Source organism: Dermacentor albipictus, chromosome 7, assembly GCF_038994185.2.
Source record: "Dermacentor albipictus isolate Rhodes 1998 colony chromosome 7, USDA_Dalb.pri_finalv2, whole genome shotgun sequence".
NCBI classification, from domain to species: domain Eukaryota; kingdom Metazoa; phylum Arthropoda; class Arachnida; order Ixodida; family Ixodidae; genus Dermacentor; species Dermacentor albipictus.
Window position 1 is genome coordinate 43,849,377 of NC_091827.1, and position 27,782 is coordinate 43,877,158.

General features: G+C 43.9%; 2 protein-coding genes across 3 annotated transcripts in view; one reads left to right on the forward strand and one right to left on the reverse strand.

Annotated features, from left to right (window-relative positions):
- Nucleotides 1-2,153: 2,153 nt before the first annotated feature.
- LOC139047821 (uncharacterized) lies at nucleotides 2,154-3,275 on the reverse strand. Its single transcript, XM_070521955.1, has one exon. The coding sequence runs from the start codon at nucleotides 3,273-3,275 to the stop codon at nucleotides 2,154-2,156; it is 1,122 nt and encodes a 373-aa protein (XP_070378056.1).
- A 4,695-nt stretch (nucleotides 3,276-7,970) lies between these two features.
- LOC135915252 (glycogen phosphorylase-like) overlaps nucleotides 7,971-27,782 on the forward strand; it is a 48,326-nt gene continuing 28,514 nt past the window's right edge. Inside the window, exons 1-7 of one of the 2 annotated variants that reach the window (XM_070521959.1) lie at nucleotides 7,971-8,365; nucleotides 18,170-18,271; nucleotides 21,795-21,977; nucleotides 22,832-22,963; nucleotides 24,437-24,548; nucleotides 25,283-25,365; nucleotides 27,330-27,566. In XM_070521959.1, coding sequence (XP_070378060.1) covers nucleotides 8,123-8,365; nucleotides 18,170-18,271; nucleotides 21,795-21,977; nucleotides 22,832-22,963; nucleotides 24,437-24,548; nucleotides 25,283-25,365; nucleotides 27,330-27,566 — 1,092 coding nt within the window. In that variant the 5' untranslated portion in view covers nucleotides 7,971-8,122. Of the gene's footprint in view, nucleotides 8,366-18,169; nucleotides 18,272-21,794; nucleotides 22,051-22,831; nucleotides 22,964-24,436; nucleotides 24,549-25,282; nucleotides 25,366-27,329; nucleotides 27,567-27,782 lie in introns of those variants that run through there. The other variant, XM_070521960.1, reaches the window with a different exon arrangement.

The window sequence follows — 27,782 nt, forward strand, 5'->3', positions numbered from 1 at the left end:
AACTACCTTCTGCCCTTCCAGCATATAGCTTATGTCGGTTCCTATTGTGCTCTGTTCTAGTCTCTTTTCCATTTGGCTCATGTAGATCATAAAAAGCAGAGGTGACAATGGACAGCCCTGTCTGAGACCGCTTCTTATTTTAGCTGGCTTTGTAGTTTCCTCCTCCCATGTTATCTCTACCTCATTATCTGTATAAACTTGTTGTAGGAACTCTATCATCTTTCTCTCTAGACCATATTCCCTCAACTGGCTCCATAACTTTTCTCGGTTTACATTATCATAAGCTCCTCTAATGTCTAAAAAGGCTATCCATAGTGGTTTCTGCCTGGCTGTCGCTATCTCTATGCACTGTGTTATAACAAATAAATTATCATCTAGCCTTCTGTTCCTTCTAAATCCATTCTGCAGTTCTCCCAAGATCTCTTCTCGTTCTGCCCATTCCTCCATTCTCTCCTTCGCCATCTGCATTGCTACTCTGTATATGACTGATGTGATAGTTATTGGCCTGTAGGATTTAATGTTGTCCTTGCTTCCCTTACCTTTGTAAACTAATAACATTCTGCTTGATTTCCAGTCCTGTGGAACATCTCCCCCTACTACTATTTGTTCAATAAGTTGTCGTAATTTTAGTTTACTTTTCTGGCCTAATATGCTTATCAATTTCATAGGTATGCCGTCAGGTCCTGTCGCTGTTCCCACTGGGACCTTGTGTTCAATTCTGTCCCATTCCTTACTTGTCATCCTTCTGTACTCCTCCTCTAATTCTGTCCTGCTGTTGTCATTATTCTCCATTTCGTTACCCACTGGCTCTGCAAATGCTGCCTCTATTGTTAACCTAATATATTCCTGAGCTTCCTCTCCCTCTACCTTTGTTCCATCTGGCGTGGTCAGTGAGTGCTGAACCACCTCTGTCTTCTTATTCTGTTGCCTAATGTGTTCCCAAAATTTCTTAGAGGCATTCCTGTCTTTTTTTCGTATCTCTAACATCCACTGTACCCCAACTTTTGCTATCTTGGCTTGAATTAATGCCATTGCTTCTCTTTTCATTGCAAGGTATTCCTCCCATTTAGTCTCCACCTCTTCTGGTGTGGCTCCCCTTTTCTTCGCTGCTCTGTGTTTTCTGCACGCATCTTTGCGTTGCACTACGGCTTCCTTAACTTCTCGGTCCCACCAGCTTTTCGGTTTATATTTACCCTGCTTACTTCCTAGTTTCCTAATCTGTCCCTTCTCTAGCTCTCGTTTAAAAATACCTATTAACTCGTCGTATGTCCATGCCCTTTGTGGTTGCTTGGATACCATGCTTTCAATGTTTTTCGCCACTTCTTGTAGCTGCCTGTCATTCAATTTGCTCATACCTTTCCTTTCTTTAGTTTCTACCAGTGGTACTGTCCTTCCAAAACTGATTTTGATTCGTTTGTGATCACTCCCCAGGCTTTTTGTACCTTCCTCATCAATTTCCATACATCCCAACCGTTCATACAGCTTGTGGGACATTAGGCAGTAGTCGATTGTCGAGTGGGTGTTACTTCTTTCCCATGTTATTTTCCCATCACATTTAATTTCAGTATTAACTATCACAAAATCATGAGCCTCACAAAAATCTACTAACATCTGCCCTGTTGCATCTGTCGCCCCGTCAAAGTATTCCAAATGTGCATTCATGTCGCCTAGGATGATTATCTCCCGTTTCATAGCTTCCTCCCTGATGTCCTTGGCCATACATTTGAAATGTTCTGCATTCTCCTCTTTCGACCCATTCCCCGTTTTCAGATACACAACTCCCAGGATTGTCTCAACATTCCCTACGGTGCCCTTGAGCCACATGTGCTCACTGCAGCTCTCTCTTACCCTTTCCCAGTCCTGTCCCTTCACTAGCGCCCCAAGGCCTCCTCCTCTGCGTTCTTCCCTTTTTCTGTTGCAACCAACCCAGGTGTATCCCGCAATGAATGGTGGCTCTTCCTCATCTCTTAAATGGGTTTCGGCAACTCCATATACCTGAAAATTTTCCGTTTGTAACTGTTCTTCTATTTCGTCCCACTTAATGCGATTTCTTCCCCCTTGCATGTTGATGAACCCCACATTTACTGCCTTCTTCCTCTTCCTCCTCCTCCTCCGTGCTCCTGTCCTGCCCCCCCTCCCCTGTCCTTCATCTTTTAGGTTTTGGCTTGCAGGGCCGCCCTGCGCACCTGCAAAAAAGCCTGAGCCCTACGACCCACCCTCGTTCCTACCTGCCATCCCGCTGGTGTAGTGTAGTGGATGCCATCCGGGCCGAAAGGGGGGAAGTTTTTCCCTCCAATCATTCGGTTCACCTCCACCACATCACACTTCAGGGCTCGCCCCAACTCCCTAATCACTACATTTGCCGCCACTACCTGCTCTTCAATGAAAGGGCCCTGTCCCCTGATCTCTGGGACAGTACACAGGGCAATGTGCACCGCCTCAGAGGCCGCCCTTAATTTTGCGACTCCCTCTTGAATCTGCCTGCCCAGCATTCGCCCCCTATTCTGTAGGACGTCATTCACCCCAGCGTGCAAAATTACTAGGTTTCTTCCCTCACTGTTTTCCTTCAGTTTGCTTTTGGCTCTCTCCGCCACAGCTTCGAATCGAGCCCCCGGCATACACTCGACCTTCACTCGTCTGTCATACTGCACTGTTCTGAGGAGTGCTGTTTGTATTCGCGATACGTTGGAGCTTCCAACGACCCAGACCTTTCGGTCTTCAAGCAAATCTTGCCTCCCTCCTGTCTCTGTCGGCTGGGTCTTCCCTGCCTCCTCGCCTTCTCTGCCTCCTGTCGTCTCATCCCTCTGCGCCTGTGTCGCCCGCGGTCCCCACGTCAACGTGACCGCCCCCGATTCTGCTCCACTGGGCGATCCTCCTGCTACCTTTTCCTTCCGTTCCTGCTGTGTCTCCCTCTCCGCTTCTCTCGCTCTCATCTCTTTCAATTGTTTTTCCAATTGCTGCCTTTTCTCTCGCTCCTCACTCCATTTCCGTTCTGCAGCCTCCATTCTTGAGGCCCACTCCCTCTCGACCCTTTCCTCAAACTCTGCGCGTTTCGTTTTTTCTTTCTCGAGTTCCTCCTTTGTCCTCGCCATTTCACTCTTTAGCTGCTTCTCCAAATTCTCAATCATCTTACACAGCCTGCACACGAAGCCGTTCCCTTCCGCCTCCGCCACGGTTTTGAATGTCGTTTCATCCAAATAACACCATCGTTCACACCTCTCACACTGGACGAGGTCCCCACCTTCCTCTTTGGCTTTTCTAGCCGGCCGTCCCATGGAATCTCTTGTCCTACTGTTATTTAACCGTGTAAAAAACGAGGAAAAAAATTAACTATAGTACAGACCACTGGGAATCTCTAGAAGAATAAAGGGAGCTAGTAAAATAACCAAATCAATAACCAAAGAAAAAAAAAAGGACAACACACACACAAAAAGCACACTTCTAGCCCTAACTATTAACCCGTTAGTCCTAACTGTTATGTGTTGGCCACGACCTACTTTATCGCCCTGTTCTCCTGGCTTCGCAGTGCTCCAATTCTCTGCAACCTACGTTACTATGCTGGCCCTATCTCCATTTAGATTTGCCGCCGCGGCGATTAGAAATAAAAATAGAAATAGAACTTAGCTGTCGGCATCCGTCCGTCTGGCTCCGGCTCGTACCCTCCAGCATTGGCCAGCATTAGCCAATCTCAAAGGCCTTGTTTTTATGCACAACAAGTGCCGGAACCCTCCGAGATTCCCTTTTGTTGAGAGCCTGCACTAGTCTGCGCCATGTGTACCGGTTCTTCGTGCAAGCAAGCCACTGAAGCACAGCCTAAAAAAATATAAGAAAAAGGATGTTTGGGAGCGAAAAAACGTAAGAGAAACTCCCCTGAGAAATTTGTATGGTATATATAACTTAAAAAAAAAACAGCAGTTGGCAACGAACACACGTACGGCTCGCGCGGGGTTGTGTTACTCCGCCTGCCAATGTCACCTTTTCAAAATGGCGTCGTGCTTAATACCTCCAGAGCGTCTGCTGTTCTTGAAGAGGCTTTTCATCGGAGGAAGCGATAAGGTGTGCAACAGTAATGAACAAAGTATATGAAGTCTGAGCATTTCAATCCTCAAAAGTCTGCGGTACAGTTCATTTTACTGCTGACCCCGTTTTACTCATGAGATTTCACTGCCGACTTAAACTTGACAATAAATAGTTGCTGCGAAGCATGCGTTTTATTTCAGCTCAATAAAAAATTTGGTTTTCACCATTCCACAATAGCATACGAGTGAAAACGTCCAAAATTACGCGCTTATAATTTAGTTTTTTTGATTACCATCTCATTTAGGTAACAGGGAAAGTTTGAAGTACGAACTATTTGCAGCCTCGTGGGGGAACAGTGGCTAGCGGTTATGAAGGCGTGGGATCAGTCTTTTTCTGGGGCGTCCAATCAAGCTTAATTGCTACCTACATTTTAGTATAAGTTTCAGCATTTTTGCCTTGGAAATGTGCATAGGTTTAAGCCTGCTGCAGCTAAACTGTGGGTTTTCGAGGTATTGCACTACCACCGAAATCGGCCACTCACCTCCGCTGCCTTGGTCGGCCTGGTATTGCGCTAACACCGGGTTCAGCCCACGTATGGCGCGTTACGTTACCCCATGTATTCCTACGGAGCGCGTAGATATGTGTTAAAGACGAACGGATGGGCAGATTTCAGGGGAAGCTTAGCCGAAGAATGCCTACAGCATCAAAAGAGAGATGCAGTTCGCCATTTTCCACACAGCGACCAAGCAGCAAGGGCGGATGGATGTTCCACCTGCACCTGCCTAGCGCACGTCTAGAGGCTACAGACACCATCTATATCAGATATACGCTTATATATATATATATATATATATATATATATATATATATATATATATATATATTATTAATTAAAGATTTATTCAATTGCCTTATTCTTAATTCCAAGACATTTATTTATGCCGGCATGCACATTTCATGGCATAGATACGATGGTTAGCATACATATCGTTCGTTGCCGCAGGCACGTGAACTTCTGTCACTATCACTAATTGACAATGAATATGCTATATATATATAATTCATTTATAATTTTCTGGTTAATAATGTAGGCTCTTTTCAGGACTTCCAGAGGACGTCCTATCACGCACATTTTCGGGATAAAAATGTAGGCTCTTTTCAGGACTTCCAGAGGACGTCCTATCTCGCACATTTTCGGGATAAAAATGTAGGCTCTTTTCGGGACTTCCTGAGGATGTTCTATAAGGTACATTTTCTGGAACAAGATACCAGGTCGTGCTAGGGATGTCCTCAGTTCGTCCGCTACGGGATGAGGACATTTTGACCATTTGAGGACATCCTGAGGATGTTTTGTGTTGTCTGGGCAGTACCACTTGTGTGTACTTCCTGTTGTCCATTGTCATGTTACGTGGTATTGTAGGAACCATGCTAAAGTGTAAGCTTACTACTATCTTTCACAATTCAAGTGATGGCTAAGTTCTAGTGTGTTGCAAGGTGAGGCTACGAAACAGTTTGTTTACATTTTATTATGCCTGTTTTGTGTTACGATGGGGCCGTGAGTCGGAAAGGCTGCACTATATTGAGCAGTACTGCATGAGGACTCCAGTTTCAGTATATATCAACCATTCCGTTCATTGCTATTTACTTCTTTTCCTCAGGAAGAGGTGGCAGGGCTACTAGCATGTAGCAAGTCAATGCTACACATATTTCACATTTAACCATTCTGTGTCACTTCCAGTTTTATGTTTATTTGTTACAAACAATAATTTCCTTGATAGTTATTTTACTGTGAAGTATTTATCATTTATGCTGGTCTTTGCTGGCAGCAAAAAGTCTGCTCTCTTCTAGTCGTTTTACTTTTATGCGTAGCGTTGTATTTGTTTTCTTGCTGTCAGCCCAGAGTTTTAATCTAGTACACAGCGAGAATCACTGTTTCAGTTCTTATTTGCATTTTGTTTTACTGTGACTTACTTTTTCGAGAAGAAACAGTATTTTATTTGTAGTGCATTGCAAGTTTGTCACATTTCAGCTACTGTTTGCATAGTTTTGTTCATATGCATGTGTAAACCAAGGAGGGATCATTTGCCGTTTCCAAGGTATTGCTAGAATATGAAAAAAATAAAAGGCGCAGTCCAGATAATTTATGTCTCAGCTGTGTGATATTTTAGGTGTGAGGATTGCTAGTACATTTATGTTCCTTGTATACTCATTACTGAATGTAGTGAAACGCGATAGCGTACTGATCGCCAACTTTTTTTTCGGGGATAGGAGCCTCACCTCAAGACTCATTCACGCTAATGAAACAGTGAATGCCTGCGCTCTGTTCATGTCTCGTATACCATGTGGCATTCTGAGCTTTTTTCCCATGCTCCCTGATGTTAAGGTGAAAAATTATCGTACTATAGTGAAAGAAGTGTACCATGCTTTTGAAGTACCCTGAGTGCTACACCTGGCCCTGCCCACCTTGATGTTTCTAAAGATATACTACCGATAGTGGTGCTTAGTAAACACTCTTATATTATGTGATCACATCTCACTCTTGTAGCACTTGGGGGCTGGAAATTTTAATGTACTGCTGTAAAAGCTGTCACCTGCAGACTTTGTCTTAGTTTGTGCTAATAAGTTGTTGGCTTTTATTATAATGCAGGACTGTCACATATTCTTTCTCTGAATGTTACAGGTTTGCAGTGTATCAATTGTCTCGTGACCAGTTCTGTGTTTGAGTACTTGTAACACTTGCATCACTATACCGGCTCTCCATGTATTAAATAAAGTTTCTGTAATGGAAATGAATAAAAATTTCTGTGAAAGTGATTGTCCATTTTATGTAAACTTGGCTTGCTTTGGAATCTTTGTTCCATGGGTGCAAGTTGTATTTTCATTGGTGCATATCAGTATACTGCATCATCTTTGCAGCACAGATTCTACACAAAGCCAATGTTTACGCTAACTGTGCTATTCAGCCCATTTAAATAAAAATGAACATCCTGCAGACATCCCTTAATGGTCCACAGTTCGTCGTACGGATGTCTGACGGACGTTTAGCAATGAAAACCTAAACAAATTCTTGTGTCCGAGCAACATCCGTATATCCGTTCTAGACATCCACGGGACACCCCTCGGACTGCCAATTAGTATGCGCCTGCTAGTCCTGTGGATGTCCGCCGTACGCCCTTAGGCGATCTGCGGACGTCCTATGGATGACCAAGATATCCAGAAGTGGTAGTCCAGTAGACGTCCAGAGGAGTTCGAATGCCCATTGGGTACTCGGAACGTTCTTCCCGCAAGAAAGGCAGAGACAAAGCGCCTGAGGCTGCCACGGGAAGCGCAAGACCGCTTCCCGTGGAGAGGGCCGGGGGACGCGCAAGGGGCGAAGAGGAGGCGAGGAGGCCGCGCGGCGGTGGCAGAGTTCGAAGAGTGGCGTTACTTTCAAATTATCAAGGGAGTTCGAATCCTAATTAACGGTTTCGGCCCAGCAGCGGCGCTCCAGTTCCCCGCAAAAGCCTCACGCGGGAGTCGCGCTTTGGCACTCTCCCAGATTTCTAGCTACCGTGCTCGCGTTCCAGCTCCACCGTGTGAATCTCCGCATAACTCCCATTGGTAGAGTTAATGCAGCCGCTCTTTTCGACACTAGCGCCAAGGCGCCCTTCAGTTACGGCCCTTTCGGGCGGGCTATACTTTAGGAAATTGGCTGCGCACATGGTTGTTTACGTCGTCAGGCAACAGGAACAGCACAGCAGCCTCGCGGCACCTCCTCTCCAAAGCAGCTTTTTAAAAATTATTGTAGCTATACTTGTCCGGCTCGCTACCCGCCTCCGTGGGCCGGGATGTCTCCTACGTTTTTCTTTCTCCACGGTAAGGAGCGACCAAGGTCGGAGCGACGTGCGAAAGCCGACGCAATCCAAACAAAAGCCCGCGCCGAGGCCGCCGTCTGCGGCTGCGCGACCTTCGAGCGTAGCGAAGGGTCTCGAAAAGAGAGCTCCCACTTTGGGTCGCTCAGAAACAGCTGATCGCGCCGTCGTACACTGCAGCGCTGTCGTAACGTCTAGAAAAATTTCCAAACCGCCGCAGCGACTAGCAAGGCGAAGAGAGCGAAACCGCGATGTCGCGCCCGACTACGGACTCGGAGCGGCGAAAGCAGATCAGCGTGCGAGGCATCGCCCAGGTCGAAAATGTTGCCAACGTGAAGAACGCCTTCAACCGGCACGTTCACTACACGCTGGTCAAAGACCGCAACGTGGCTACGCCTAGGGACTACTACTTTTCCCTGGCCTACACCGTCAGGGACCACCTCGTCGGCCGATGGCTCCGCACGCAACAGTACTACTACGAGAAGGACCCCAAGGTAGGTAAACACGTACGCAGCTGCGCTACGGCTGGCCCGCATTTTCAATTGGCACATTCCGTTGTTGTTTTGCGACTATTCTTGTCTTTGCTTCCCATTCCGGCTTTGCTTTATCGCGTGTTTTGCAAAACACCGGCGGAAACGAACTGCACAGAATTAATACGTCATGATTGCAGCTGTCAGCCAGCTAGCGCGCGATGCGGTGCAGCCAGGGTGCAGCGCTGCATGAAAAAAAAAAAAAGGGGGGGGGGGGGGGCGCGGAGAGCGGGTTTCGCGCGATTCGGGTTTTCGGCGCGCTCACGGCGCGGTGCCGGGCTCCCATGTATTTTTGCGCAAAGTAGTCGTCTGCTTGTTCACATTGGAGTACAAATTGGTTAGCATTAGATGAAGGGAATAAATAAAAAAAGAAAGGAGAAGGAGTAAACGAGTGCGCGTGTCGGTTGAATTGGTTGCCGCGATCAGAACAAAAATTTGGAGGACGCTTAACGCCGCGATAGCGTTCAGAGCTCCTCTTTTCAGGCTTCCCGGCAACTGCATGCTTATATATATGTAACCGTAACGTTTATACCGCGAAACGCTGGCAGCAAACGCTGCACGAAGGCGAGCTTTCTGGTAAATACGCGGCCTCTTGCGTGGCTCGATCTCCTGTATGTTTCTCACTTTTAATATTTCTATTCGAGAATTAAGGAGCTATACCATTAAAGACGTACTACATGCGCTGCTGGTGTACGTTTTTTTTTTTTAATCATTACATTCTTGTGGGCTCCCGCTCTCAAAATTCCGAGGAATGAAATTTGTAAAGAATGAAAGACAAGGCATGAGCATGCAACTTTGGTGGTGAGAAGTGGTTGGGTATTCGTGGTTCCGAATTTGGTTAAAAATTCTTTTTGGCGATGGCGATGTCCGACGCCGTACGCCGATGCGGGACGCCTGATTTTTTGCGACACGGGCTCCTTAACGTTTTCGCGTTAAAGGGCCCCTCCCCGGGCCCCGTAGCAAATTTTGGTTGTACGCCTGGGGAGGGGGGGGGGGGAGGGGGGAGGGTGTGCTTCCGCAAAAATGTTTCAAATGGGCTCATTAATATATAGCCTAGATAGAAATATATTTCAGTGACGCGAACCCATGATTTCAGAAGGCGAGCTACACTGCATAACGAGAGACGTTAAGCGGAATTTCTTCCCTGCATTCTCCCATACCAGACCTCGAGGATCACGTGACGGGCGCCCTGCCTTAATATTATTGTTCATTTCTTAATACTGTGTATACATGAGATCGATACTGTGTGAAAAAAGCTACTGCTGTTTGTATCTATATAGAGCACCTTTGCTCAGCTAGACTTTTTAGTTAGTGCAGCATGCTTTAATCTATAGCAATATTTTAACGTATCTTAAGAAATGAAAAATGAACGTTCGTTTCTAATGCAAACATTGCAGAAGTAAACATTTAGTTTTTTCTGCGTGTGTGCATAAAGTTTGTACATTTATTTACATGTTTACCCCGTATAATGTGAGAAGCAAATGCAAAAGCTCCCGGAACATCTGTCTCGGCATCTCATATCTTAGTGTCACCTGACATATTCTGGTGCTCCTTCAAATTTCGTCCCCCAAACAGATCATGTATCGGGTAACTCCTCCATTGTTTATCAATTGATGCATCCAGACAAACAAGGAAATGAACTGAGCTTCTTGTATATCCTGGATCTTTGCGCCATGCGCCTTTATCCTGTTTGTGTTTATCCCGATTTTATGTGCCCCAGGGCTCCTTCTGTCATGAAGCCAACTTCCTGCCTTCAAAACATTTTTGCAGCAAGGTTTTTATCTGGCCATATCTGTGCTTGTCGCGCCAACAACGAGCCACTCCGAGCAATGCGGAGTCAGGCCATCTCTGGGAGCTTTCTGTCGTTCTGGCATTCTGCCCACTTGCAGCGCTTGGCCACGACTGCCTGCTTCCAACCTTTCAATTAGACTGTTTGATTCGATTACAGCGTGTTTGGTGCAGCTGTGCCACTGTCGCATGGAGTTCAGACGAGGCACGCCACGTGGGTGCGAGGCGAGCGTATCGTTTCTTTTGCCACCAGCCCTCACTTATCATATTGTCACGTGGTGGTGACGTTGAAGGACACAGTAGCAACACTGTGAACGACAAAACTAAATTTTATTGGGCGAACCTGTGCCCACAAAACAGGCTACACTTATAGCACAACGATAGCGGCGAACACAGTCGGCGATCGGCGAAAATCAGATCTGCGGGTCAAGCGCGTCGGCTTTTATGCAGAGTCGTCGAATGTTCCAGACTAATCATTCGGACCCGTGTGCCTTCCACAAAGTTCTACACCATTCGCGTTATGCGATGAAATCAGATAACACAAGGTTCGGCGACAACAGACAGCCAGGTAGAAGCATCAATAACTTTCCAGAAACATCGGATACATTCAGGCGCCTCCCTCGCTGTGCGATTACAGTTGTTAAGCGGCGAAACGTGGTCGCCCGATAAAGATAAGTACACGTGTCAATATGGTGCCTATTTAAGATTAGCTTGGCAGGAACGAGGGAGTTTTCTAGAGGCCGGTCTGATGAAGAAGCCGAGGCGAGGGTCGGCCATAAGCAGAGGGTCAAAAAAAGAAGCGAACGAGCCTGAATGGGCTTTCGTTGATAACAGAGGGGGCAAGGACGTCATCAAGGCCTCTCTCGGGCATCAGTGGGGAGCTCTGTCACGATAAGAGCCATTAATGTAGCTGCAACAGAGGTTGGACACCACTCTCAGTGAATTATTTCTTTGCTTTTACGTAGAAAACAAAGTTGGGAGTGGAGATGTGGATACAAGAAGGAAATGGGCAACAGTGTTTGTTTTGGCCATCTTTCTCTTGTATCTGTGTTGCGCACCTAACTTTTTTTCTAACATAATTCTTACCAATTAAGCTCAATTTTCTCTCATTCTAGGTTTTGCCTAATGCTTGCTCAATGAGCAAATTAGTTTTACAGGAATCTGCAGGAAGAAACAGGTTTCACGAAAAAGGAAAATTGTCATCTATCTGAATCTGGTGTGAACCTACAAAGTAAAGCCATGCAGGTTTCTCAGAAAGCTTCGTAGTTTAAGGAAAGTTTGTCCGGGTTGCGAACTGAGGATCAGCTTCTTCCAGGGGCATTTGCTCTGCTACGTGAGCTAACCAGAAGGCCGAATTAATCAACTTGTACGAGCACTAAATGTAGCAAACCTGTTTGGCGGAAATCCACAGGTTGAAAGAAGTTCCTTGAAAGTTTTTTAATGGATTACAATTATTCTATTTGATCAATGAGACCAACAACATCCTTTCATATCTCGTGTCATCTCACGTGCCCACAATATTGACTTGCAAGATTGTGTCCCTTCCTCCCTATTTCATTTTTTTCTTCTTTTTCTTGTTACTAACTTTACGCAGTGCTACAGAAAATGCCAACCTCTGTAAAGCTGTCTAGAGCTCGTCATCAACTGGTGCAGTGACAAAATTTAACTCATTATGAGTATAGCTTTCAGCAGTAGGCCAGTTCTGTTCATTCTCTTGCCATTTTTTGAAAAAATACAGATAAGTGTGCACTTATTCGCAGAGTGTGTTACAGAATCGTTTCTGTAAAGTTTGATACATCTAATGGCTTCAACAGAAATGACAACTCAGTATAGCCTGCATCAACTGCTATGGCGCGCATTTATGAAACACATCTGAATTCACTCACTCCATTGCCCATAGTTGGCTTGGGATGTTTTTGCGCATATTTACCGAGATATCACCTGCTCTAGTTTTTTTTTTGTGTGTGCATATTCAGGCCTGGGGGAGGGGGGCTCTAGCTCAGGTTGCTACAGTGCTAATGTAATGTTGCTTTGTTATTGCATTAATAACTGTAGTCTGCCCCCAGCCCTGCAGCATGGCTCCCCAAATTGCATGAAGAGTTTATGTAAGACTAACTCACAAGTATTAGAAGTGCCTTTTAGTTTGCTTCTTGCATCAGTCATGCACTCCACTCCGTCAATAATGTCTCTTATTGCATTTTTCCTATCGTATGTACTGCATACATATGCCAAACTATTTTCAGCTCCTACGAGTATGACAGCAGGAAATGGTGATAAAGAAGCATACATTGGACGATGACAATGCTGGATTAAGTGGCAAATTTCATTTTTTAAATGAGCATATAAGAGGGATTGGACAAGTCAGTTGTTCTCTTCAGGCGGGCCTCAGTCTAAACCTATGCAGTATTTCTGTTAGCATTCTATCAGTGCATTTACCAGCAAAATGATTAGCCTACTTAACCATGCATCACATTGAGTGAACAGCAGTGTAACTGAGACTGAAGAAAACAAGATAATTTCACTTATTCTACCTTTCTTGAACACACATTTTTTCGAACGGAATGATTTATTAGTTTATTTTCCTGGTCCACATTGGCCTTCTTTGTCTCTGTTTCCAGTCTGCTGGTTGTACTCATAGAATCATGAACCAATAGGGTGTTATAGAAGGGAGTGGTAACAACAAATAGAAAAAAAAACAAAGCAAATATTAGGTAACATATTCAAGCGCATTTTTAATGTGACTGGAGTATGTAATAGATACAGTGGAGATGGGCAAGTGGTGTGAGTCATCACAAGTTTGAGGAATTTCCAGCTGGAGGGGCTAATTACAGTTGGAAACCTGGCTGGGAAGACCAATGTTCAGCTGGAAATTCATAGTCCATTTTCATGTCGGAACTAGTCTAGCTTCTATTTCTATTTAACAGTTGGCCATATGTGGAAGGAAATGGCTCTTCGAAATTTGAGTGCTGTATGAGTTCTTCGTTTTTGTTCTGTTTTTGATGTGCCAAAGATAGCTTGTTCCTAGGTGACATTTTATAGCTGAAGGACAGCGACAAAGAAGCCCTTTTGAAGGCTTAGAAAGGGCTGTGACAAGCAGCCTACAAGTGCTTTCTTTCAAAGCCTTTCTTTTTATATCCTCTATGTGCTTGGTGACAGTAGTCAAGAACCCAAACTGTAGCTGTTCATTTGGCTGAGCTGGGAAAGGCAAGTAATGGCATAGGAACGATGCCAGGAAAAATGACAGATGTGATTTACGAGTCTGTTGACTCGAGCATATGACCGGGGTAGTTGGAGAAGTATGGGAGAGGCCTTTGCCCTGCGGTGGGCGTAATAAAGCCGGTCGTGAGTGGGCGTAACCAGGCTGATGATGATGATGATGACTCGAGCATGTACCCTTCACTTTCTGATCATAAGGCAGAAGGGTGTTTGGCTTAATCTCATGTTCACAAGACACAAAATTTTCTTTTGCGCCATAACAGCTATGGGCTTACTCCTGCCGCTTGTGTCACTGCCTATTGCAATAATCCCAAAATGCTTTGCGAGAAGTTTATAAAAAAATCAAAACAAACATTTGAAAGTACCCGGACTAGCTTCAAACTTCAGTCCCTATAGAGTTGGCAGTCAGAGGTTTTAGCTCTCAGCCACTCATATGACACCATAGCAAAGGAAAATGCTTCACCTGTAGTGTGCTGTTAAGCCACTAGCTACTATAACTGGCTGGTGCCATGCTCTGAAAATTACCTACAAACCACCACCAAGGTGAAAGAACTTAAATGAAGCCAGTGGTAGAATGCCAAAGGTAGGAATATAGGAAAGAGGAGCAAAAAATATGGTAGCTGTATCTCTCCACCTCACCACCAGGGAGCGCCAGCTGCAATACGAATTAAGCTTTTTTGCTTATTCCTCTTGACAGAAGATTGCTGTGCATATCTGCGAATGTTCACTCCAATTGACACTGAACAAAACTTTACAAGACCTGCTGCACCTAATACTGCACCTCCACTGATGCTACAACAAAGAGAGTAATTCACCTGGAAAGGCTCTGATTGGCTGATGCCATATGATCTGCAGCTGATTTATAAATCAGCACCAAGGTGAAAGAATGTAAACAAACCCAGGAGTTAGAAGCTAAATGTTATTGAAGAGAAGGGAGAGGCTGTGCCTCCACTTTTTTCACCACTGGGGAGTACCAGTTTCACAGGCACGGATTGTCTACATAAAAGTAGGAATGTGACGGCTTGGAAAAAAAACTTTTTTTTTTCCCGGGCATAAAAAGCAAAAAAAAAAGAGAGTTCATTTTATCGAATAAAATATGGTGCATAGAAGTAAATTGTGCTAACATTAAGTTAGCGGCACTTTGCAGGTATAAAGATTTAAGTGACATAATTCCATCCAGTTTGAGTAACATTAGCAGGGTAGCACTGTGCTGCATCACGATTGTTTGTTACTCAGAGAGGCAACCTCTACATAAATCACCTATTGCAGCACACAGGATTCAGCCTTTTGCATCAAAAGGACAGTCCTAGTAATGAGATAATTCATAATGATCCAGAAAAAAATGGCTTTGAAAGCTTCTCAGGCATCTTGCCTTGTCTGGGTGTTTATGCAGATCAGAATTAATTTTTAAAGGAATACTGAGAGGAAAGTTTTGTTTTATGTAATGACCAGATAAGGAGACTTTGTGAACGAGAAAAGAGAAGAGGGGCAGGGCAGAAAAGAAAACGAAGTAGCAATCTGTAAAATCACGAGAAGAAATCGTAAAGGAATTGGAAATTCGATTTTCTTCAGTTTTGCCAAATTGTTCTAGCTTACGAAGTGCATTAGTTGATTTTGCAGAAATTACCATGTTAGCTAGAATTGGCTGAAATTAAAATCTAAGTTGATGACATGCTTGTTTACTCGAAAACATGTGACAACCACTGCTCGATCTTTCCAAACGCTCTTTCCAAAGGTGTTAAGTGCATTAAGTAAAGCCGGACTGTAGATCAACATGAAGAAAAATTAATTCAAGACTTTTGTGGTTTTCTTGGGCAGATTCTTCGAGATGGACATACAAAGTACAGCTGGCAAAACCATACCCGTTTGTGTGGACACAGGAATGCGAGAAAACATATTGAGAAATCGTCAGAATAATATCTGACTTAGTGCCCACTATTCCAGATTTCGCAAAGCCGTTTGAACTAAACACCAATGCATCACGTTACAGGACAGGCATGGGGTTATACCAAAGGGATGAGTGTGAGCCCACCAAATGGCAACTTAAAGCCATTGGTTACTACTCGTCCACATTCAACTAGGCAGAGATCGACCACCCGACTACTGAAAAAGAGGCCCTTGCTGTAGTCGTGGCACTCAGGCACTTCAGAACGTACTTTGGAGAAAGACACTTCAAATGATTTACTGACACTCAAGCCTTGACCTATATACTAAGCTTTTCTGAAGTGAAAGGAAGAGTGGCCAGGTGGGTCAGTGAAATACAACAATTCATGTTTGGTGTTGCCCATGGGCCAGGAGGGAAGCTGCCTGACGCCGACGCATTGTCAAGGCTACTGATACCTCCGAATGCCGAGAGGTGTGTGAACCAACTTCTGAGGGACGGCATGGAAGAAATGGCTTTCAAGAATGGCAGACTGCACATTTGTAATGCAAGCTTCGTAAGAATCTTTCAGCTTTACCATTACTCCCCAGGTTGTGGTGACCACGATGGTTTCTGAAGGACATAATGGAAAATAAAGCAAAGATTCTGCTGGTGCACAATGAAGCAGGATATATCCTAATATGTCAGAACTTGTTACCAATGCCAAATCAGCAAAGGAAAATGCAAGTCTTGTGGTAGCGCAATGATTGTAACAAAGTATTCAAGCAAGCTTTTTGAAACTGTGCACACCTTGATTTTGCTGAGCTCAGGAAAAGAGAGGAAGGAGTGAGAACTACACAAGCATTTCTTTTGGCCATCGATGAATGCACATGAATGGTTGCATGTAGGGCAGGAAAAGAAGACGCCAACAGCGTCATATTGTTACCCAGTCACGAAATGTTCAGAAATGTCAAAGTGATTGTGGCTGACAATGGCCCTGCTTTTAGAAGCGAGCACTTGAGACATTCGACTGAATAACGAAATATACAACTTTGTTTTGCTGCACCCTATCATCCGGAAGACAATGGGTTGGCCAAGGGAGCGATAAGAGATATCAAGCTGTTTATCGCACTCTATCCAGAATTCCGACGGGGTATGAAGTGTGCTCTTGAAGTGACTGCTAATCACCATAAGCACTCTCATACAACTGCTTTGGGATGCAGTCCATATTTTGCTTACCATGGGAAATTGAACGGGCTTCCAGCTGATCACCTCCTTGGCCTTACAAACATGCTAACCCTTCAAGAGCGCAAGAAATCGGTAGAAGAGTACGAGAAATATAAGCTTGCCATGAAGCACAACTGCGGCCATGCTCACTCCACAAAGGTACCTGACATCAAAGTTGAAGATTTTATTCTGGTTCGAAGAGGTTTGCGAGGCTCGAAAGCTCCTTTCACGAGTCCTTATATCACGCTGAAGACAGCCAGCCAGCAAGCAGTCTTGAGATCAATTTGGTACAGTGGACCACAAAACGCAACTGAGATGGTAGCAATCAGCAACATGGTGCCTTATCAATCCAGGAGGGTTGACGTCAAGGGGATGCCGGTATAACAACAAAAAAATGGAGCAAGGCTGACTTCGTGAATGAGAAGACGAAATAGGGACAGGGCAGAGAAGAAGATGAAGTAGCAATCTCTACGACTGTTAGAGATGGCAGAATAAACGGAACATTACATTTTATTTGTTTATTGGACAGCTGCCAACACAGTAATTACACTATACAGTGTCGATTGCGGGAGATCATGGCAAATAATTATGTTTATTAAGGTGATCATGAAACCAGCACCAGAATGGAAGAATATATTGATCAATACCAGCAGTGCACAGCTAGGCCACTATGGTGCTCATTTCTGAACAAAACATAGTTTTAGCTTGTCCATAAATCTATTGCCAATCACAGAATTATGAAGACATAAACCTGAGCCGAAAAAGTAATGATGCTATCCTGTGGAGGTTTTTGTTCAACCCGAGTGCATGAAAGTGTTATTGTAATTAAAGGCTATCTGCTACTTAGCTGTTGATATAAAGGCAGCAGCATAATTGTTAAACTACAGTGGCTGTTTTCTTTTCATTGACAAAAATGGCATGAAGCATAGACACGGTTGTGACAGTTTGTAGTTGAGCAAAGTGCTTAAAGATGGCACTACTAGCACTGCGGCTGCAGTCCACATCTGCAGTATATTGGTGTTCTGCAAAGGGCCATACTAAATCTCGCTTGTGAAGTCGGTGAAACACTGCATCATTCATGCTCAAATTTTGCACAGATGCAAAGTTTCACAATGTGTTCTGTTCAATACTGCATATGATGCATTACTTTCTTGCTTAATCAACAATAATTGGAAATATACAAAGCCAGAGAAAAGGATAAATTGTCTCTGCAGAGCAGGGGCAGACATCTGTTGCCTGTTTCTGCAAGACAATGTGTATAATGTTTTTCCCTAAGAAAGGATGGATGGCACCACCATTCCTTTCACAGAGACTGCTTGTGTGGCCCTACGCTGTTGTTAACGGCATGTAGTTATTTATTTCTGAGGAAACAGACAAGTTTACTGCACTTAAACTTGGTATTAAACGAAATACACCACAAAATGGTAATACCTCTATCCAAAACTTAGAGTGAAAAGTTTATCGTGAAGTGCTAGCCAGCTGGCACCCAGTTCAATTACTTAAAGAAAATTTGTTAGTCCACCATGACAAGGTTTTCAGTTTCCTTGAGACACGTGCATGCACGCACAAACACACAACACACACACGTCCCTGGTTGCCTTATTGACTGTGCAGAGTGAGTGATGAACCTGCCGTGGTGTAATGCTAATGCATGGCTAATTTGGTCTTTTTTTCAGCGGGTGTACTACCTCTCTTTGGAGTACTACATGGGCCGTTCTCTCACAAACACCATGATGAACCTCGGCATCCAGAACGCCTGCGATGAGGCCCTCTATCAGGTGCGTAGAGAAACGGTGACTCCACAGCTTTTCTCACGCTGGCTAGAAAGCAAAGTGTCTCCAGCTGTTCGACCTAGGCGCAGTCACGTTTCTTCAATCCTGCTACGTTTCTTGGTTTTCCAATGAATATGATTTACCTTTCATGTTTGTTTTGGGGTGAAAGTATGCACTGCTTGTTTTCAAGGTGTGGCCACCGCTCTCATTGAAGGTCAACAACTAAAATTTGTAAAAATTCTAATTTCTGACAAGGCAGACACTGAAATTTTCATGCAAAATCTTGTAATATGAGCGGATGCGTCGCAGATGTTTCAGAAAAGATGTTCTAAGGTGAAAGCTTTAGATCTCTATTTCAAGGTTGCTTTGTGAGATACAGAAAATTGGAGCACTCGTGCCACTGCTCGGGCGTTCGTCGTCATCTTCTTCCACATCGCTGCCATATCGATGCCGCTAAAGGCACAGGTAATTAATATAGAGTTAATCAAGGCACTCCAACCCACGACCTTTGGTGAGAATCAAACCGACAACATAGGTGTTAATTAGGGTGAAGTTGATTAAGGCCCAGTAAATTAATATAGAGATAATTAAGGTGCTCAAGCCCACGACCTTTGGTGTTAACTAGGGTGAAGTTGATTAAGGCGTAGTTAATTAAGGTAGCTTTAATTACGTTACTTGCACCCATGACCTTTAGTGGGAGAAAACAAGTTATATAAAGCAACAGCACATTTGAATGAGAATGTTAATTTAATGGATGTCTCGAGCGTGCAGGCTTTTGCCTTCACCCTCTTTGGCATGCGATAAAGTGACCGTCGATTTTTAGCAGCATGACCACCATCATTAGTACCCATTAGTGCCTTCATTCATTTGAGAATAGTGTGATTTTGGTTCATTGATAAACAATTATCAAGTCCTAACTAAATGCTGTTATGTAATTTTCGACATTGCAGGAAGTTAGTGCAGGAACTGCAAGTTGGAATCTGTCAGTTTTTAGGGTTTTTTTTCTTTTTCTGCGTTACCGGACCTCTTTTCATTATAAGAATGACTTTTATGCCAATGATAAATTGTAATTTAGCAATTCAAATTAATATTGTTTGGTGTGTGTACAACTGTCTTGCTGCTTTACAAAACCGTGATCTTACGCTGTGCACGGCAGTCACATTTTGATCGGGGCGAAATGCAAGAACACCCGTGTACTTAGATTTAAGTGCATGTTAAGAACCCCAGGTGGTACAAATTTCTGGAGTCCCCCACTACGGCGTTCCTCATAATCAGAAGGTGATTTTGGCACGTAAAACACCTTAATTAATCTTTTTTAACTTATGCTGTGTCCACAGTGCAATGCACCTTACACCTCCAATGTTGGTTCTTCTTGACCTCGGGATTAGAAGGACAGGAGTGCCTCTTCTACAAACTGATAACCTTCATGGGCTCTCAAGGCGTAAATAGGCCCTTTCTTTAGCATGGTCCAAGCCCAGAGTGGGGCACACTTAAAGCTGCATTGATAACATTCAGTGATAAGCTTTCCTGAAATGTGTTGTGTGCCACTCCACATACAAAGCAGTGTCAAGACTGATGACCTCTGCTGCGCGGAGACAGCAGTTAGCGTAATCACAATCCCCAGTCTGTTTGCACACTTGGCAGGGTCGGGCACTCATAAACATTGAACCAGGTTTGAGTTGGTAAATGAGCTTGTAAACGAGCGAGACTTTCTTGAGGAAAGCCTCGTATAGATAAGAAACGAGTGTCAGCAGTCAAGGTAGCTGTTGAGTGTGTAGACTTCTTGGTACCTCTTGTCGGGCAGGGTTGTAACTGGGTGCATACGATGGGGAGCCTCCTCCAGGCACGACCTTCTGCTTGTATGCTCAAGGCTTTATAAATAAGCAAGGCTAAAAGGTAGACATTCTCGAGCCCACATATGAATTGCACATATTTTTGTTTGAATTATCCCCATTTTTTGAAAATGTTGAATGCGAGAACAGTCATGTACTTAAATTTAGGCAAACATTAACCATCCCCCTTTTTACGGCACCCGTCATTGCTCACCGCACACTTTCAGGACAGTAAATGGCATAATTTAATTTTTGTCAGTCATGAACACAAAACCGAGTCACTGGCATGATATTCTAGTTGGCGCCCAACATTGTATTAGTCCAAGCATGATAACTGAGCATATTTGAACTATCCCCACCTCATGAATGTCCTTTCATCAGCTGTTAATCACTGAATTACCTTATTTCTGGGCATCCAGAAGGTTTGAATTAAATTGAAATAGCAGATATATTTGAATTGAGCAGTGTCCAAATTCATCTTAAAGGCAGTACGCCAACAGAAATCAGGAGATTTTGTTTAATTAACCAGCATTAACCATGTGCACAATTCCGCGGAATTAGATAGTCATCCTAGAATGCTGTCTCTAATTAATGAAGGAAATTAGCAAAATAAAGCGCTCATTTTGGTGCTTCCACCGCAGTCTATGGTAGTGCATTTCTGCATTGGCTGTGGCATCAGTGGTAGGAATGTAATAGACAAATGAATTCACTGTCGGAGAGACCAGCTGTACACTAGAGCATCTATCATTACCCATGTGTTCGATTTGAGAACTTAAGTTCAATTGGTAATTATAGGTCTAAGACTTAAATTCTGAGATCTTGCATCCAAAAACAGTGACCCGATTAAAAGACGCTGTAGTGAAAGAAGCCATCACGGCCGGAGTCCAACCCACAACCTCAAGCTCAGTAGTGCAACGCCGTAGCCAATAAGCTACCCCCTCGGGTATTATTTGGGTCCTGGTATTGTGAGTAATTATAGGCTCTAGTGTGCAGTTGTCTTTACTTTGCATGTAACTTCAAGAACGTGCACAGACTAAAATGTCGGAAGATTTTCATTTCACTGATTACTGCTCTCCTCGTATAGTTAGCTGTGTTCGTCATAATTTTGTATGCTGTATTTTTTTTATGTAACTGTTTCGGAAGGTTAGAGGGTCTCTAGAGATGTGTAGCTTGTTTGGCTGCGAAAACGATGAAACAAGTGGATGCACAGTCAATGCTACGCTCAAATGCCTTGTTGGCCGAGCAAGAGCAGCATTCTGCCATCTCCTGCTGTCAAGAGCATTGTGCCCATGCACGCTATAATTCCACTAGCGTTCTTGCTGAGCTGCTGTGTGCATGCTCCGGTCGGAGCAGTAAACATCAGGCCAACCTAATTTAATGTTTCACTGGACATCGATGGTTTCCCGCTTGTCTGATCTCATGCATCGTTGAGGCACGATGCCTGCAATGGCACTGGCACTGCTCATCATGCCAATGTTGTGACTTGGGAGACACCTGGTAGCCGCTAGGGTGCTGTTCCTTTTGGCCAGCACGTGTTGCCTTGCATGCTGGATTGCGTATAGTTAGAACGCTGCCCGTGCAATTCAAGTGCTTCGCTATCGCTGTCAATGCTTCGCCTTTTAGACGAAACCGCCAACACTTTTTCGCACACACTTGTGTTGACAATAACTTTGGGCCTTCTATGTTGGCCTGCGCAGATGGGTCTCGACATTGAGGAACTGGAGGAACTCGAGCAGGATGCCGGGCTGGGCAATGGCGGCCTTGGTCGGCTGGCGGCCTGCTTCCTCGATTCCATGGCCACACTAGGCCTGGCAGCCTACGGATATGGCATCCGCTATGAGTACGGTATCTTCACCCAGGAGATCACCAACGGCGAGCAGGTGGATGGTCTTGGTGATCACAGTTGCACGAGCTTGAATGCTACGCTGGCAGTGTAAAATCCTGGAGCACTTGGTATGTGTTTCTAACAGTGCATGGACCTATGCACAGATAGCGGCTGCCAGTTGTCAAAAGTGAGAACCGTAATATAGCTCAAAAGACATAGATGAAAGGATGAAACACATAAATGTGCTGACTAGCAACTTTGCTTTTTTTTTATTATACATGCGTATGTACAGAGTTACGAAGACTAGATGTACAGAAGATGAAATAATTTCCTCTTTATTGCTTTCACCACACAGGTGCTCATTTGAAAATTACTCAAGGTAGTAAATTATATGGAGTAATCATGAAAATTAGACTAACTTCTTAGCCAAAAGAGCCCAACAATTGACTTCAGTGGAAGACTTGAAGTACATCATCCGAGGCACTTGTAACCCTTTCCAGAAATGAAAAGTAGGTGCCACTAAATTTTGCAGCATAATGAAATCAGGCCGATTTCACACAGAAAAGCAAAAATGAAGTGCCGAAAAGCACAACTGTCATGTCTTTATTAGATGCCCATAAATGATGTTCTGCTTGCGCCTCACCGTCAGGCGAACATGAAACAAGCGAGGTAGTGGCGAGATACCTATATCTGCACAGCAGATAGCTATATTTTCCTATGTCTTTTCATATTTTTCGTATTTCATATTTCTAGTCTCTACAGCATTGCCTGCTATGTATGAAACGGGAGAATAGTTGGAAGTTGATGCTTGTTTGTCCCCTTGGTTGTATTTTCTGCATCAGAGCCCCTCTATACACTTATTTCATTGTAGTCATTGCTGTTGCGTGTAACCTGGTTCCCGTGTTACAGACTGAGGTGCCAGACGACTGGCTTCGCTTTGGCAACCCGTGGGAAAAGGCTCGCCCAGAGTACATGCTTCCTGTCAACTTCTATGGCCGTGTGGAGAAGACCGACAAGGGCTTCAAATGGGTTGACACACAGGTCAGTGGCTGCACATTCTGCACCAAGTCCAGCAAGGCCTTGGTTGACTCTGACACTCACGTTTGACACAAGTTGCTTTAAAGAGACACTGTAGAGGTTAAGTTGGCTACGCAAATGCCGGCTTAGGAAATAACACTTTTGGTATACTAGAAACATCAGCCTAACCATAAGCAATGTACTACTTTTGGCAAGTCGCTACCCGTCCTTCTGTTTTGCATCTTGTCTTGTTTACGAAGCCTCCTCTGATGGTAAGGGCACGCTCGCACTGGGAAATTTGGTGTCTAGAGTGCCACGAAATCAATTCGATGCTTGATTGGTTCCAGCCACATTTCTGCCACTGCTGCTGCCAGAATCTGCCACCGCACACCAATCGCGAGTTTGTAGAGCAAGCAGAACCCACCATCACCACTGTCATCCTCTCTCCTTCGGCAAATGCCTTCTCTGCTCTTGACCGGTAACCGAATATGTGCGTGCAAGGTGTCCCAGAAGTGCTTCTTCTTCTTCAGGGCTTATCTTTGGTATTGACTTCAGAAAAAAGGCACACTAACTTAACACGCATGGTAGTAGCGTGGGGCGTGTAAGCTGGCGCCCACCTAATGGATGGTGCTGGCAGTAAAATGCCATGCGTTCTCATTTTTTCTTTCACGGTATCTCAAGAGCTTCAGTGACACAGTGGTCATGCATTGTGAATGACTCGGCATTTCGGCTGCAGGAAATTTCTGGTCCCTGTAGACGCTGAAGAGTGGCTGCTTTGCTGTTGTACAAGCATAACCTGCTAACACAGATGAACCCATCACTGTTGAGCCTTGTTATAATCGAGTTACATCTTACACGAAAATACTTTTGTTTTATGCTATAGTCGTAAGCATAAATTTGTTTTGTCCTGATGTTGACGAGAAAAATTGGTATCTACTTCGTTAAATCCCATAACTTTTTATATCTGTATCTTATATTGAGGTATGACTGTGCTCCTTTATAGTGTGTTTTAGTGTCCCTTTAAGCTTCGGAGTAATAGTATAGCAGTATTATTTTATTGTATATTGAAGGACAAAAGGGAGACGCAAAGGAAGGGCCACTAGCATTGTAACTGTCTCACTTTACGGTGGATACCTTAATTGTCCTGTGGAAGGTAAGAGAATAGATATATGGGTGATGATAGAGCAGAAGAGACATTGTAGAGGAAAACAGGAGGACATATGGTGAAAATGGAGGGGCATAACTACAGATACTGAAAAAGTAAACAAGAGCAAGTAATTCAATGTTTCAATGTAACAAGGCCATCATACTTAAATGTGTAGGCCAGGAAAGTAAGAACTGCGAGCAAGTCAAGTTTTTACTACAATAAAGCCCTTATTCACTGAAGTGCTGCACCATGTGGTCTTCCACGCACCTTGGTCTTGTTTAGAGACTTTTGGCATAAAACCATGAAATGTGCAGCTTTAATTATGTTTCTGATTACGTGTGAATTTTCAGGTTGTGCATGCCATGCCCTACGACAACCCCATTCCCGGGTTTGGCAACAACGTTGTCAACACCATGCGCCTATGGTCATGCAAGTCGCCGATCAAATTCAACCTTCGCTTCTGTAAGTGTTTTGTGTGGGCAGTCATGTCAGATTATCTTTTTGTAGTTTGTGATATGGGAGTGATAGTGGTTCCTATTGTTGGTCTACAGACTCTCTTAGCCTGAACTCAGCCTACAAATCAGCCTGAACAACTCAGGCTTATAAACTTCTCATAGCCTGAACAACTCAACCCACTCGAGTTATCTGTGTTAAAATCTGTCAGTAATCTGTAATGAAGGTTGCTAATAATGAGTCTTATACTCCAAATTACCTTGAAGCAGTTAATGAGCAATATAATTGTTAATGCACCTTCATTCTTTTGTGCCAGATCACAAAGTACTGAGTAAAAAACACACTACTAGGGTACTATTAGTATAACCAAAATTAGGTCCATGGAAATAAATTGTGTTTAATGTTCGAAGTTTTTAATGCTAGAGGTCAGCACTGAGATGTGTCTTGACACAATCCGGAGGGATCTCTGCAGTCCTTTTCTCTAATCATATATAAATTGCAGTTGTTACTGTGATATGAACAACAGCATAGTTGCGGTTGCAGCTTAATTGTAGTTTTTGTTGCTCCGAGTGAAACGAAGACGGGACAAAACGTGAATAAAATTTCTGTTATTCAAGGCGTGGGTTTGTGAATGGTGTGTTGCATTGTTCTTTGAGCCACAGGATGCTTTGTGTTGTCAGTTCTTGTTGGCACACTTGGATGTGGCAGCACTTTAGACAAGTTTTGTGCTTGAATCTGTGCAGTCAACAACGGTGACTACATTCAGGCTGTCCTTGACAGGAACCTGGCAGAGAACATCTCCAGGGTGCTCTACCCCAATGACAATGTGAGTCTAGCAACTTTTTGGGTGAGTCGGCACTTTGAAGCCACAGGAGATAGGCATGAAACCGAATACGGGCACATACATGGACACGCACACACATGCGCACTGTTCCGAGGGTTTGAAGTTTAAACTTCAAACTTCAAACAACCAGGCACAACGACACACACATGCACATGACACTCGAAGATGCACATAGACATTAGACACTCTCACATATTACTCGCGCAAGCACGTGACACTCTTGCACGTATGCCACTGTTCACTCACCTTTCTTTCTTCCAGGATTTTGCATTTATCCTTTCGGCGCAGACACTTGGTAGCCAGATTAAATAGTTATAACGAATAACATGGCATGAAAGCATCGTAATAAGCAGTTTGCTTTACCATAGCACACACAAAAGTTCATGGTGTCACAGCTGTTCAATGTTATATGTGATATGTTAAAAGCGGTATTGTTATAAGTGTGTTCAACTGTATATGTGATATGTATAAGTGCTCTTACTACACTACCACTGAACAGATTTCAATAAAGATTGCTGCATTTATGAGCAAGAGCTGAATTCTACTGACTGTATGAAGGACAATACTGATTTAGGGCCTTCAGTATTTTTCTAAAATCATCTAAAATTGATAAGCTCAAAACAATTTCAACTCTAAGCTTACAAATACATAACTTAGCACGCAAAAAGAGAAATTGCAATTTTTGTAAACAGCATCTGTAGGAGCATCTGAAATAGACATATGGGAGAAATTGGTCTATGAATTACATGAAATTGTTACAATGCTGATGATGGTTTCGCAAAAGTCCCACTCGCATATTAGTGGCACATTTCAGGGTGGTTTATAATGCATCAGTTTTGTCTGTTCTAGATGTCCCAATAGGCGCACTTTATAGAATTGCGATATGATTTCTTATTACAGATTTAAAGTTGTAAACCTAATTCTTTTTTTCCGTCTGCTTTTTGTATGTTTTATAAAAACACTGATGGACTAAATAAGAAGTTACTCCTACAGTTGGTAGCCTTTAACTTCTTTTAAATTCAACAACTCTCATAAAATTCGGTGAAGTCAATGTCGAGCAAGACGATTTTTATGTTCCCATTTGTTCCCATTTGTTCTGATAAGATCCCCTGAGGTAAAGCTTGCTCCTAAGGAATTCTGACATGGAAATTTTTTTGTCCTGATAGTTTTTTTTTTTGGGTAGCTGCAGACTCCATAATTCCAATACCAAGCCTCAACTTCTTCAGAGCCCCACAAATAATTAAATGTGGGACTTTTTATGTGACCCTTTCAAAACGCTTGTCAGGTGCATCACGGCTTCGGATGTGAAAATGGAGACTTCACACCTTCAAAAGTAAAGGCTGTGGTCATGCAGCATTGGAAATTAAAGAGCATGCCCATAAGCCCGGTGCGGTGGCTGTAGGTCATAACAGTGACTGTGTCACTGGAAGCTGCCGAATTGGCCCTCCCAACGGTGTGCTTGCCTTGGAACCTGCTGAGCCCTCTTGTCCAATCGAGTGTTGAATGGACTTGACTTTCGGCATCAGGGTCATTAGTGTGCGTGCATAAGCTTCTAGCGGTGTCTGGTACCACGCGACCACCATATCAGGCTTTGGCAACGTCAATAGCCTCCTTTTTCACATTCGAAGCTGGTCACATTAAAAGGTAACATAACTAATTTTTTGTCATGCTCTCAAGGAATTGGGGCTTTGTGGCATGATTACTGGGTTGACAGCTGTCTAATAAACCAAAAACGAGTCAAATTTTCTGAGTGCTCTTTTGATGAACTCGAAGTGGTCAAAATTAATCCGGGGCTTCCTACTACAGCACCTCTCCTAACCTGTCAATTGCTTTAGGGCATTAAAGTCTATCGTGCTGTTTTTATTATCACTCAAAAAATTCAATAAGCCGTATTTTGGTGCATTTCAAGGTGTGAACCTCCCGCCCTAACCTTCTGCCTGCCCCAGGAATTCGAGGGCAAGGAGCTTCGTCTGAAGCAGGAGTACTTCATGGTCGCGGCGACACTGCAGGACATCCTTCGCCGTTACAAATCTTCCAAGTTTGGCCAAACAGAGGCGACGCGCACCCACATGGACCAGTTCCCGGAGAAGGTGGCCATCCAGCTCAATGACACGCACCCAGCGCTTGCCATTCCGGAGCTCATTCGCATCTTCATTGACATCGAGGGCCTCAGTTTCGACAAGGTCATTTCTTTTGAAGTGTGATAACAAATCTCTTAGAACAGCAAAAAGTTGAACTAATTGGTAGGAATTAGAAAAAAGTTAAACATGCACACAGACATAAAAAGAGAGAAACAAACACAAATGCGTTTTTTGTCAATTTCTAACATGAACAGGTATCTCCGGTATCTCTGGCTGCATAAACTCCCAAGTTGCGCAGGGAAAGTTCTTGCGGGCAAG